The sequence below is a fragment of the Sturnus vulgaris genome, chromosome 2 (genome assembly GCF_052056855.1).
Source record: "Sturnus vulgaris isolate bStuVul1 chromosome 2, bStuVul1.hap1, whole genome shotgun sequence".
Classification (NCBI taxonomy): Eukaryota; Metazoa; Chordata; class Aves; order Passeriformes; family Sturnidae; genus Sturnus; species Sturnus vulgaris.
This window is the reverse complement of record NC_142244.1, coordinates 9,942,610-9,955,493: the sequence shown is the minus strand read 5'-3', so window position 1 is coordinate 9,955,493 and position 12,884 is coordinate 9,942,610. Positions and strand designations below refer to the sequence as shown.

Here is a 12,884-nt window from a genome sequence, read left to right as displayed (position 1 = left end):
AAGAGAGAACTTTTGGCTGCCATTCAGTTTATTCATTAGAAAGCAGCATGATCCATGGTCAGCCTTTCTGCACAATCCACAAACCTCAGTCCCGAGCCTTTTGTGATAGGAAAGGCAGAGGAACTCCCATAAACCCAGTTTAAAGACAGAACACACAACTTCATATTGATATGCAGAGAGATTGCTGGGAAGAGTTAACTCTTCATTAATATGAAATTGCACATTGAAAGACACAATGTAAAAGCATACACCAGATAATATTTCACCTTCTATCAACAATTTTGATTCTTTTCCACTATAGCATTTACAGTCTGCAAACTTCTTTTTACTGCCTATGCTTTGTAAAGCCCTCCACTGTGCAATTAATGCACTGATGTTCAAAGAATCTGTTTTTTAAAGATCCTATATAAAACAAAAAGCAAAATGATAAAACCATTTATTAACAAAATCACAGCATCTCTTTTGAAATATTGTGCTCACTTGGAACTGGGTCTTATTAACAAAGAGAAGTTACCAATGTTTTCCTCACCAAGATTCAGTTTCTCCGTGAGATTGGAATGGCAGCCTAGTTTACATCATTATACAATGTCTTTCAACATCGAAATTCTATTTCTATAATTTAAAAATATCGAGCTAATAGATGATGTTTTTGATCCAGTCCACAAACATGGTGACTCGAACATACACTCCTGGTCGCTGGGGAAGTGCACACCCTTCACCAAATGATGTTACACCAACCAAAAACCACTTGTCCCCATCTTCAGATGTCAGAGGGCCTCCTGAATCCCCCTGCAATAACAAATGCAGAAGTTAAAAGCAGCAGTGTCAGCTCTGAAGCAGAGCCTGTTTATGATGTTCATTTTGTTCCTCAGTCATAGATGCTCTACCCGTGTATGTCCTGAGCACCAGGAAGTGAGATCAATGTGAATATTTCCATGTGGAAAAAAACAATCTTGAAAGAAAATCCATTTCTTTTTCCTTTGTATTTTAATGATGTGAGCTTAAGCTGGTGTCAGTCTTCCAATACAGACCTGGACTTCAAGAGGTTTTTTTCTTATTCATGTTCAGCCCTTCATATTTCACAAAGCCTGAGTAAAAGTGGAGGATTTTTTTCAGCTGAATATATTCAGCCAAAACACAGTTCTATTTTCACTCACCCCAGAATTTTACGCAGTTTCAAATTTAGAGAACAAAATAACAAGATTGCCAGAAGAGAAGGTGCCCTTTCTCTCACCTCCTTTTCAATAGTTTAGCAGATGTAGCATTGTAATAGAGACTGAATTTGATTTAGTTTGAGTGGGGATGAGTCAGCCATGGGTATCTTGTTTTGATGAGAAAGAAAACAACGACTACTTTTCACTGTCTATTGAGTTAGCTGAACCAGTATTAATTGTGTCTTCTCCAGGCCCTGTGAAGGGATCTTCACCAGAGAATTCTGCAAGGATTAAAATTAAAATATTTCTGCCTGTAGCTCTAGGGCATCCTAAAACATTAAAGGCTGTGACAGCAGCCTAAAGGGGGATGCACTATCAGGACTTGCTTGCTCATCTTTGCTCATGGCTGAGTGGCCACTGATCACAGTGCTGGTCACTTGTACTCTGTATCAGCCTCTGGGGCTACACTGGTTTTTGTTCAGTATAAGGTTCACAAAGAAAAAGGGAAAGAGGAAAACCATGAGGGGAAAGGACATTAGGCTTGAACACAGTCTTTGTTCTAGACTAAACAGGGCAAAGTCAGGGCATGTGATGAAGACTTCGGTCGGGGGGCAAGGCAATAGGAATTATGTGAGCTTGCTCCTCATTAGGCTTGAGGAAAGCCAGCCAGTCTCCAAGCCACAATCATGTGGCAGCCACCTCTGGGTACATCCTCAAAGAGAAGCAGCAAGTTATAAAGAGAGCTGGAATGGGTAAAAACTAAACCCACAGAAGCACATATCAGTGCAGAAAGGCAGCCTCTCTGAAATACTGTAGTGTCTAGTTAGGAAAGGTCTCCAGAGTCTACAGATTCTGGGGGAAATCAGCTTTGCTCTCTCTCTTTCTCTTTATGATTTCTGAGACTTTGGTCTATTTGGTATTTATTTCTCTGTTCTCTGCATTTCCCTAAGTACGTCCCTCCTTCATGGAATTACTCAGTAGGAATTATTGAAAGCCTAGTGCAGAAAATTTCCAGTCCTTCTATTTATCTCCCTCCGTGGCTGTAATGCCAAGATGACACCAAAAATAATTTTGTTTTTTTTTAAACTTGTAGCCTGATAAATTATTAAATGGGCAAAATACCGTGAGTAGAAATTACATTAATGGACAGGGATTGTTCTGGTTTTCGTGAGTGGAGGATCAGGGAGCATTTTATTCAGTACCTAGATGAGGCTTATGCCAGCAGTGGAAATGAGTTCCTTCCACTTACCTGGCAGGAATCTATTCCTCCCACGTCATATCCCGCACAGAGCATATTCTCAGTAATATTATATTTTGGCATCCATTGCTGGCATTTTTCATTGGAAAGGAGAGGGACCTCTGCTTCTTGCAATACATTTGAAGTAGGACCTGATGAAAATACAAAGTACATTTACCTGCAGAGTTAAATACGTGCATCCCGCTGGGAACACTGATGGTTTTGTTCCTGTTCCAGCATGCTTGGCACGCTCCTGAGCAGCAGGAATCCCTGCCTTACTGCTGTACTATTCAGGCTTATGCCCCTGGAACACAGTCACTGATTAAACAGGGCTTGTTAACTGAATCCTGTCTTTCATTTGTGTAATGGGACTGAATTTGGTTATAATTAAATCAAGATTACTAAAGTCAATGACTAGGAACTCACTGTGGGGAGATCTAAGGGATGATTAAAGGCTTAGGAACGTGGGTTGTCCAGTATCTCCTTACTATTCATTGTGTAACTTTAGTTATTTAAAGTTTTTTAAAAATTATTTTATTAATTCCTACTCAAAATATTAAGTGTAATTTAATATAAAAGTCAATGTTTTCAACTGTGGAAGTGAAATGGCATGTTTACTATTTCAGAGAGGCTCCAAATCTGGAGCATATGACATACAAACAGAATATACATTTCACACTGCAGTCAATTTCCTTGACTTCTGAGGAAAATCATTTGCACATTGTCAGAAAGACTAATCTTCCTCTTCCCCCACCCAATATCTGGAACCAAGATGAACATATTTCATGTTGAGAAAAGTAGTCATCATAACTTCTAAGTGGATGTAATAAGCTTTCTTCATAGCCTAATAAACTTAGATATGCATGTTTTCTTCTAATAAATACTATAATTATAAATACTATAACTATAATTTTGCTTCAGAGAAAGAATAGTGGACTGGGATAGATTCTAAATTTTCATATGGAGGAGTAGCTCTCTAAACTATTTGACCTTAGCAACTCCTGTGGAATAGGAACAAGCTTTCCCTCACAGCTACATGCTTGTCAGAATTTTCCAAGCAGATGACCCACCTTCATTCTCGATTTTTCCCCAGCCAGCAATGGAGCAGTTAATTCCTGGTAAAAACTGTTGATTTTTTTCTGGTAGGCAGATAGGTTGTATGTAATCTGTGAACGAGAAACAAACAATCAATTTCAGCCTCTTCCCTTTATTTAGGTTTTTATGAAGTCACACCAGAAAATGTTCATTAATCCAAACCCACTTTTTGGCCAAGATATCCAGGAAGTACTGAGCAGACTTCCCAGCACCCTCACATGCTTAGCATTGTTTTGCATCATAGAATAAATGGGAATAAATGTGTCTTTTGGGGAAAAAACCTCACCTGTATACTCCACTTTTTGCTGAAGGTGCATCAGAGCAATATCACTGTCTTTTGTTTCCTTCATGTAATGAGGATTTATAATTATTCTGTCGATGTTTTGAACCACTGCTGGAGGCTGTGCCAGATCTGACTGATCGTACAAGCCAAGAACCGCTTGCCAGCTGGACGGCTTTAATTGTCTCCTACAAATTGCAGAGTATTCACAATTAGGAATGGCTAGTGAAAGTTTTGAAAAAATATGTATCAGATAAACTGCTGATATTTAGCCTCGTGGTAGTCCATAACATTTGCACTATTGTTTTCTCAAATAAAACGAACAGAGTAGATGTGCTCAGAATTCCGTGAGAGTTTCACTGTCTTAAACATCCACGCTGCAGATATGTGTTGCTGACTTTTTTATGGTGAGCTTATAATGAATTATTTATAATGAATTAATCAGTGGTGGTGCAGAGGAGGAAAATACATTAACTAAATTGCCATGACTTTTTAAACATTATGAACAATACTGCTGGCTGACCAGTAGGCAATTGATATTGGTCCCAGTTAGAAAATTGTAATGGAATGTCTAAAGAATAGGAGGTCTGAGATGTTGGAAATGCTGCAGCTTGTAGACTCAGAAAACTGGTCTATTAGTTTTAATTCTCAATCAAAAAAGAGATGCTAAAATCAAATATGGCATAATCCACATTTTTTTCCTAATCTACACATGCTGGTTTGAGGCTGTATTCATCAGAGAACTTAAATATTTGCTGTTTTTAAATTGATCACTTTATGGTTTAAAAAGTACATTTTCAGCCTGATTGTTGGACTGAACTGGTTTCTGCTCATCTTTTGGTTTGACATCAAGAGGTTCTTTTGTTCTAAACTAGGAGTGTTTAAGTTAAACGTTCAGAAGGTGTGAAACTGCAAGCTTCAATTTGGGAAAATTCTAGCAAAGGCAAGATGATAAAATAGATTTAGTTGGAAATAGAAAGGTGATTCAAGTGAAAAAGAGCATGGAGACAACCGTGGACTTATTGTGTGGAAACTAAGAGGGTTTAATCCTTTTCATTTTAGTTTCTTTGTGTGAAATGTAGTTCCTGTCATGCCATAAGGCAGTATTAGGATTTTGGCACAGTCTCCACTGCCTTACTATTTAGCTATTTGTAGTGGAAGCTTTACTCTAATTTTGATTTTTTCCCCCGCATTTCAGTTTCTATGTCTTTGACAACACTTGTTTTTATTGTAGATATTAGGAAAGCAAACCCTAGAAAATATTTCAATATGCATCACTTTGAATGGTACAAATAACACCATAGAGAGGATATCCAGTATTCCCTAATCAATGCCCATAAATCAAGATTCATTCCAGTAATGCATAGAAAATCTTGATCAATCCATGATCATTTACAGGAGGAAAGCTGGATTTAATTTATGGGATATGATGTCACCTTTTACACAGCTGTTAGGGATTCACTTAATTATTGGAGACCCACGATAATTATGGATTAAGTACCAATGCTCAGTATTAATACCATGCATTTAAAGTGCAATTCCTTATTGTTCAGGAAATGCTGTTTGGTTTCCACAATTCCCTGCATTAAAGTAAGGACTGAGGATTTGCCAGGAAGTAAAGGAACTTCAGCTGTGGCTACAAGTGATTCAAAACATGGTCATTAAACCAGGAGCTAATTGTTAATTTTTCATATCAGTGTCACAATTTGTTCATAATCTGATGCCTCTTTAGTGAACTTGCACATAAAAGAACATTACCCATAGACACAGTGTGCTGCTGTCACCAGCCACTCATCACTGACAAGGGAAGCTCCACAAACGGGTTGGAAATTAAACTGGAGTGAAACTATCCAAGGCCAAGCCTCTCTTCTGGCATCACTTCCACCTACAATTCTTGTTCCATTATTCTGAGTTACCAGGTGTTTTCCACAAGCTAAGATAAAACGAAATAGAATTAAATAAAATTAAAAAAAATTAAAGGGATGTAAAATAGGGTATTAGACTAGTAAATTTTCTTGGGGAAAAGAAGACTTTGTAGAATCTGAACTGCTGGTCAAAAATACTGTGGAAAAAAGTTTGGGTTTTTATGGCTGAAATCAAGATGCAACTGCCTAACTTGGATTTAGATGTTTTCTTTCCCCAGACCTTCCGGAATTTTTATACATTTATTTTATAGATATTTTCACTACAGATCCATCTCTAGTGTACACTTAACATTGAAATCGAATGAAGACTAAATTTTCCTGTGTTTATATCATTATGAGTTTATAGTCCATTCCCTAACCTTTCCATTCAAGCTATAAACATTTGGCTTTATGGTCCAAACAATTTGATCTCTCTGTGAAATATTCCTGGATTCTGTGTACTTACATTGAATGTTACATTGCAGATGAACCACAAGGTTGTCCAAACAGTGTTCTCTAGAATGAAAATGCAATTAAATCACAAATATCTGCAGACCAGATAATTCTGACTGTCAAATATATATACACATATAGAAAAATTTATACAATCATATATATATAAAAGTACATTAGTTTAGCAGTATTAGCCTCTTAAGTATAATAACTAATGCTACATGTTTAAATTATATTTTAATTATAAATAAACAACATTATATGTTATACATTTTTAAATGCACATATTCCTCTTCAATGGGAATTTAATATATTTATCTTGTGGAAATAAAAGTAGACTTTTCTTGTGTTTTAGGGAAAAGGGTCGTCTGTCTGTGACAGATTTGCAATAAAGTTATAGCTGCCTATGGTATTTTCTCCTACCTTTTGAGATGTTTTCAATACCTTACCACTAGAGATCAGTATGGCCAAAGAATTTAAGAGGTTAGTTTTATATCCCTGTATCATTTTACTAAGAAAATAATGCTACTGTAAAATACATAGTTGCATATGCAAGGTTAGAAATTATTTAGCAGAAATATAAAGCCAGAATCTTAAGAGTACAAGACTACAGATGAAAACTGCTCAAGCTTTTCTGATACCCAGAGGTTTTAATATTATGTTCATGGTCTGTAATGAATCTGAAACACTTGGGACAGTGTACGTGCTAGCAATTCAAATCTGATACACACAGAAATAAGAATGAGAGGAAGATAGAAAACCAAGCTCTGCCAACAATTTGCTTCCAGTGAAAATTTCTACATTCCATTTTTAAATGGAATATGTGAAGGATACTTTAAACATGATTCATCATAAACATGAATGATGTATCCCTCACTGCTTGCTCCAAAATTTGATATCTGCTGTGAGCGAGATGTGATTCAGTAATTTCCCAGTGGCACAATGGTACAAGAAATAAAGTGGGAACTGTAACCACCCACCACCTCCCCAATTAAACCTTCACTATAGTGGGGTGCAAATGAGATATTCTGTCTCTGAATAGTCCCACATTACCATTTTCCATTTCAAGATAGGTACCTGATTTTAAAGCTGTAATTTAAAAAGTGAAAACCAATTTCTGTGACTTGTATTCAAATCTGTAACCAGTCAAACATCAAGGACAACCAGAAATACATAAACCCCCAGGAAACCAAGACAATCCTCTGCATAAACTTTATAGCAACTAAATACCCTTTTCCATAATGCTTTCATAGCTTTCAAAGGGGGATCAGTGGTGCTGTATATTAGGTCTTTGATCTGATCCTACGCTTTCTCATAGGTAAATGCATAAACTACCTGAACAACCAAAATGTCAGATTTGCCCCTATAATTTTGCATTCCCAGTGTAAAGGGAGTTGCCTGTCCCACCACAAGTACCCACTGGTTGCTTTAGTAGAAATTACTTCATTTGCCTCTGCTTTTTCTTCTTTGTGGAGCCAGCTCCCAGCAGGAGAAGCACTTCCTTGCCTGCACTTCAGCCCAGCAGCTCTCAGCTGCCTCTGGGTCAGCCCAGGAGTGGCCAAAAGGCACCAGAGGCATGTGCTGAACACCCTCCTCTGTGCCTCTCTGAGTGTCAGCTGTCAGCAGCACTGCCAGGCAGAAATCTGGAGTAGTTAGGATGTCTGTGAGCATGATCTTCGCTTAGAACTGGCAAAAACAATTGGTCCCTGTGGAATCTGCTCACATACATGTAAGAGGCAGGATCTGGGGCTCTTACAAAGCTATCCTGCCAAAAATCACATTACCTAAGGGCACCAGAGACTTCTTTTGCTGTCTCTGTCACTGCAGCTTTCAAGCCCTATTATATGTGCCCTCCTTTGTTTCAATGGTGGATGCACTTGAATAAAAACCAAAGACAATGTGAGAAATACATTTTATAATTAGATTACCAGTTAATTAATTCAGTTGCTTAAATTATCAAATATGTGTGATCTTTCTAGCATTCATTATATGTACAAAACCCATGTGTGAATCTGCAATAGTGTCACCCTGCAAAAGGATTCCTATCAGCTGTCCAGATGAAACATGGGAGAAGACACCTGTTTCTGCAACAGAAATACAACTAAGATAAATGAATTTATTCCATTTCCTCCTGCTTTAATCACTTTTAGTGTTTAATAGGCATTAATAGAAGACATCTTTAAATCATTACTGCTCTTCAAGATGTCTTGTGGCAATGCTGGTTTAGACATTCACTCAAGAAAAAAAGAAAAATAGCCTCCAATGAGATTCCATTAGTTTAAGATGCTTTCACTACCCATGAGAATGATAAATGTTTAGGGTTAACAGAATATAATTAGAACATAAAATGTAACATTTAAATTTTTTTTCCTGTAGACAAAATAATAGACCATAGAAAATTAAGAAGTGTCTCTTGCTTTATTACTATGTGGTATGTTTATAAAGGGAAACTGAAAGAACATGGACTCTTGCTGTCTTCAACATGGTTTCAGCATTTTGGCAATTAGACAGATATTTTCTGGCTCAGTGTTTTGGTAGAAATCCAGAAAAAAATTATACAGTGAACCCTTATAAGCAGAAAACAGTAATTGAAGTAATCACAATTCTTTAAATGGATGATGGCAAGCCTTTTTCTTTGGGAGTTGTATTGTAAATCCCACCATTGCCTGAGGATGCAATCCTGGGCTAATATCACATTTTAATTTAATCTACAAGAAAATACCAGTTTGTAGCATCCTTCAGAATCATTTCAGCTGTTATTTGGACTGAGAAAGGTTAGCATAGAATCAAATGTATTCTGAGGACCATGTCATCTAATAATTCACTTGTAAATGTGGAGACAAATCCAGAAATAATTTTTTGAGTGGGGATAGTTTGGTTAAATACAGATATCTGTCTGTGGATGGTTTAAATTAGCAATCCTCAGTGTGTCCAAGGTCAATATAGCAATAAAATCAAAGGACTCTCGAGTGTGACTCATCATATTTCAAGAGAAGCCTTGATGCATCACATTTTGGTGTGGTTCTTTTTATCTGCTGATTGCACAGAAGTCCAACTGTGACAACTCTCTCTATGGGTGAATGTCACTCCATGTTAATTCTTCTATATTATATATAGGTTGTCTTAATTCTATTATATTACGTACTCATAATTCAGAGACTTCTAGATAAGAAATATTTTGCTAAAAGAACACATCTTTTCCACAGTAAATGAATAGACACATCAATTACGATTTGAGCTATATTTTAGTGTATAAATAATTGCCACCATACTTAAAGACATTGTTTGTATGAGGAAGAAATCTCACTGTACCCACCTTTCTGTAAAAATGAGGCTGTGGTTACTTCCCTTCCTGATGGTGACAAATGGGCCATCTCCTGTGAATAATACAGCTGATGACATATTTGCATCCCTGGGACAAAAAAACACATACATATTTTTAGATATATACACTATTCCTCCAGTGGAGCAGTATTTCGGAAATGATTATGCTGATAGAATAAACAACAGGTTTTTAATTATTTTCTCTTCTCCTCAAATAATGACTCTTTAGCAGGAGATTTCTGAGGCATGAAACTCCTTTGGATTAAAATGCAAGTCACTTATTTCCAGTCTTACATCTTATTCTAAGATTTCTAATGCTACAATATATTGAAAGAGATATTAATTAATTCTTTTGGCAGCAGTAAATTTTCATTTTGGCTCTTCTATGCCACAATAAAAGGTTTGAAATATCAGTTCTTAAATGTATGGAGCTAGAACTTAGTATGCCAAACAAGGCAGTAATAGCTGAACCTTGGAGTATCAGTTTTGCTTTTATGAGGGGTGCAGTTACACTTACACCATACCGTCTGGGAGAGAAATGAAATTATATTTTGTAGTATGGAGAATCTAATGGAGAAAAGAAAATTTGATTTTTATCTCATAGAACTTTTGAAATCAGAGTGGCTGTGGAATAAGTCAATAGTGTCATGTTTGCTATTGAGCAGGAGTGAGGCATATCCATATTGAACTAAGAATTCTGTTTACTACTGGTGAGACAAATTGTTTTGACATTTAGAACCCATATCCAGATTTACTTTATAGTCCATTCTGCATTATGTCCTTTGTGATACTTCATATGACCTGTTTGCAACACATGTCCATGAAACATATGTGTTTTCCCTTGAGGAAGCATGGGAAAAAAGATAGCTGTGGTTAGACTACATAATTTTTGGGGGGGATGACAGCCTCCCATCTGGCCCTTTAGCCTTACACATCTCAGGAGCAAGAAGAAAACCTTTCGTTTATTACACAGGGAGCACCTGCAGGTTTAATACACAGGGAATACGTGCACTGTGTCTTCTCTACAAATGCAGTAAATCTCACCCTCCTGAGAAGGATGAAGGCTGGAATCTGCCTGAAAATCTGCTGTGTATGAAGTAAAGAGGTGTTCAACAATCCTTCTGTGCCACCAGGAGAGTTGTATGATCCACCTGCTGGAAAAGTCACTGCTGCTGCATTTCTCAGCCTGGAAGTGTCTTTTAGACAGTCTGAGAGAGCAGTAAAGTGCCAAGCCAGGTAGGCAGAGTCAAATTCTATGATAAAGAACTTTGCTGAGATCAGCAAAGTATTCCTTTACTCATTTCCTTCTGAAGAATGTTGCAAGTTCATGAAAAAGAAAAAAAAATAGAATGAAGGGTTTCAGAGTAAAGCCTAAACTCTCACTTGTTGGACTTTTACATGTGACAAAATTGCCAGGTCTACCCTCAATCCTGGGTAAAATTCAGCAAAGACTCAGATGGCTCTGGTCCCAGGGAAACAGGATTGTTTTGCATCTGCCCAACAGAAAAGCTCAGTGTGTTGATTTTCTTGGATTCCAGGAAATAAGATGCTGACAAAAGATTTTAGCAGTGCTGTCAGATGCACACAGCTACAAGTGCATGATGAGCAAAGGATTATTTTCAGATTTCTCCAGAGCATCAATTTGTTAATCTTGCACCCCAGACTCATTAAGAAGATTTTTAAATTATTTGCCCAAGGTGTATTTTGTAGATGCATGATAAGCATGTCCCCAGACTGGCTCCTTGTTTGGTACAAATCACAAATTCAAGAGTCACATATATGAAAAATGGAGGCAAAAGGATTCACACATGAGATTTATAAGAACCTGCGAGGTTCGTTTTAGCCCAGGTACATAAATAATCAGAATATGATACAAGACTCCTGTCAGCTCAGTCCTTTCCATAAATTAAACAGCAAGTGAGACTAGCAAATGTATAAGCAATTAATAGTAAAACTAAATTGTCCTAGATGAACTTTAGCCTGTCATTCTAATAAAGCATGATTCTAGGTTGTAATTCAGTGTAGGAGCATGAACTAGAGCCTGCTCAGGACCTGTCATTGCAAACATCCATTTAGTAACAAATATGGTGCCACTTATTAACAGATATGCTGCTACAGGGGGATTCAAGGAAAGCAGAATAGCATAATGCATACAGGAGTTACATATATATATATATATATATATACATCTATTCATATATCAGTGAATGCATATATACATACACATATGAGAATTTTGTCCTATGCTGTAACTGCAATAGCACCCAGATTACAAAAATGTAATACAGGTTAGATTTAAAAATATTTTTTCTTGACAATGGGAATATGTAATAAACTGAGAAATGAAATTAATAAGAAATAACTAGGAAACTTAATAGGAACTCTTTTAGCAAGTGTACCTGAGTACTTTACAGAGACAACCTGAAAGATATTGCTGTAGAATGTTATAGAGACAAAAGCATTAAGTAATTTTTAAAAGGTAGAATACCATGGAATGCAAAATTCCATGAAAACCTATTGAAAAGCATCAAATATGTCAATTAAATCATAGACCACAAAATTATTTCTGTCCAGAAGGGAAAGAAGGCAGGGCAGGGGCAGAAAGAATCAGAGGAAGAAGGCCACTGGCCACTCTAAAGAACAAGGTATTTGGCCAGAAGGACATTTAAACATAGTTTCTATGCTCTTACATGCATGTATACATAAATTACAGTCAGGATTTGTGCATGTGGCTACCTGATATTTACGTAAACTCAGTAAGTGCCCAAAGGAGAAAAGGAAAAACCCAAGAAATCAAGCAGACATTCATCCATTTAGAAGCATTTTGAAATAACACTTGGATATTTTTCTAAGTCATTCTAATTGTGTGATTGCTAAAATTAATTTAACAGAAGGGGATTGTAGGCATCTTTCTTTGGTCAGAGTCCAAAATAATGAATTGCAAGCTTAGAATTTAGTTTGATTATTAGTTGGGTGAGTGACATTCCCTAAAAACCTCAGCATTGCAGGAAAGCTAATTATTATTCAGTGGATGGCAGTGGAGTAGCACATGATGTGAGTAAAGCCAAAATTTAGGCCATCAATTTTACCATAGATTGAAAAATGCAACACCCTGCACTCAACAATCCAGGTGTTTCCCCTGAAAATACTTCTGAACAGGGACTAAAGCCAAATCTGTTTTTCTGTCGAGTCCTTCCCTACTCCATCCCTGCTCTAAGTCTGCCTTGAGAGAAAGTCCATTTCCTCTCCCAGCAGCTCAGATCTAATGATGGATATGAAATATATTGGGAGCCCAGTAGCAGAATATCCAATTGATTATCTCTACTTGGAATGAACAGCAGCACTAGGAAGGCAGAGCAGCCAAGGCTGCTGCTGGCTCCAGCTTTACTCTCGAGCCCTCCCTACAAAAGTGAAGATGTAAATGATGACATAAAGTG

General features: G+C 37.0%; 1 protein-coding gene across 2 annotated transcripts in view; it reads right to left on the bottom strand.

The window, feature by feature from the left end:
• Positions 1-539: 539 nt before the first annotated feature.
• The window catches only part of TMPRSS15 (transmembrane serine protease 15), a 52,101-nt gene continuing 39,756 nt past the window's right edge, over positions 540-12,884 (bottom strand). For both annotated transcript variants that reach the window (XM_088157761.1, XM_088157762.1), the window contains 7 exons: positions 9,440-9,535; positions 6,137-6,186; positions 5,525-5,699; positions 3,773-3,954; positions 3,462-3,557; positions 2,404-2,543; positions 540-789 (listed from right to left, as the gene is read on the bottom strand). In XM_088157761.1, the coding sequence (XP_088013887.1) occupies positions 634-789; positions 2,404-2,543; positions 3,462-3,557; positions 3,773-3,954; positions 5,525-5,699; positions 6,137-6,186; positions 9,440-9,535 (895 nt within the window). In that variant the 3' untranslated portion in view covers positions 540-633. The remainder of the gene's footprint in view (positions 790-2,403; positions 2,544-3,461; positions 3,558-3,772; positions 3,955-5,524; positions 5,700-6,136; positions 6,187-9,439; positions 9,536-12,884) is intronic.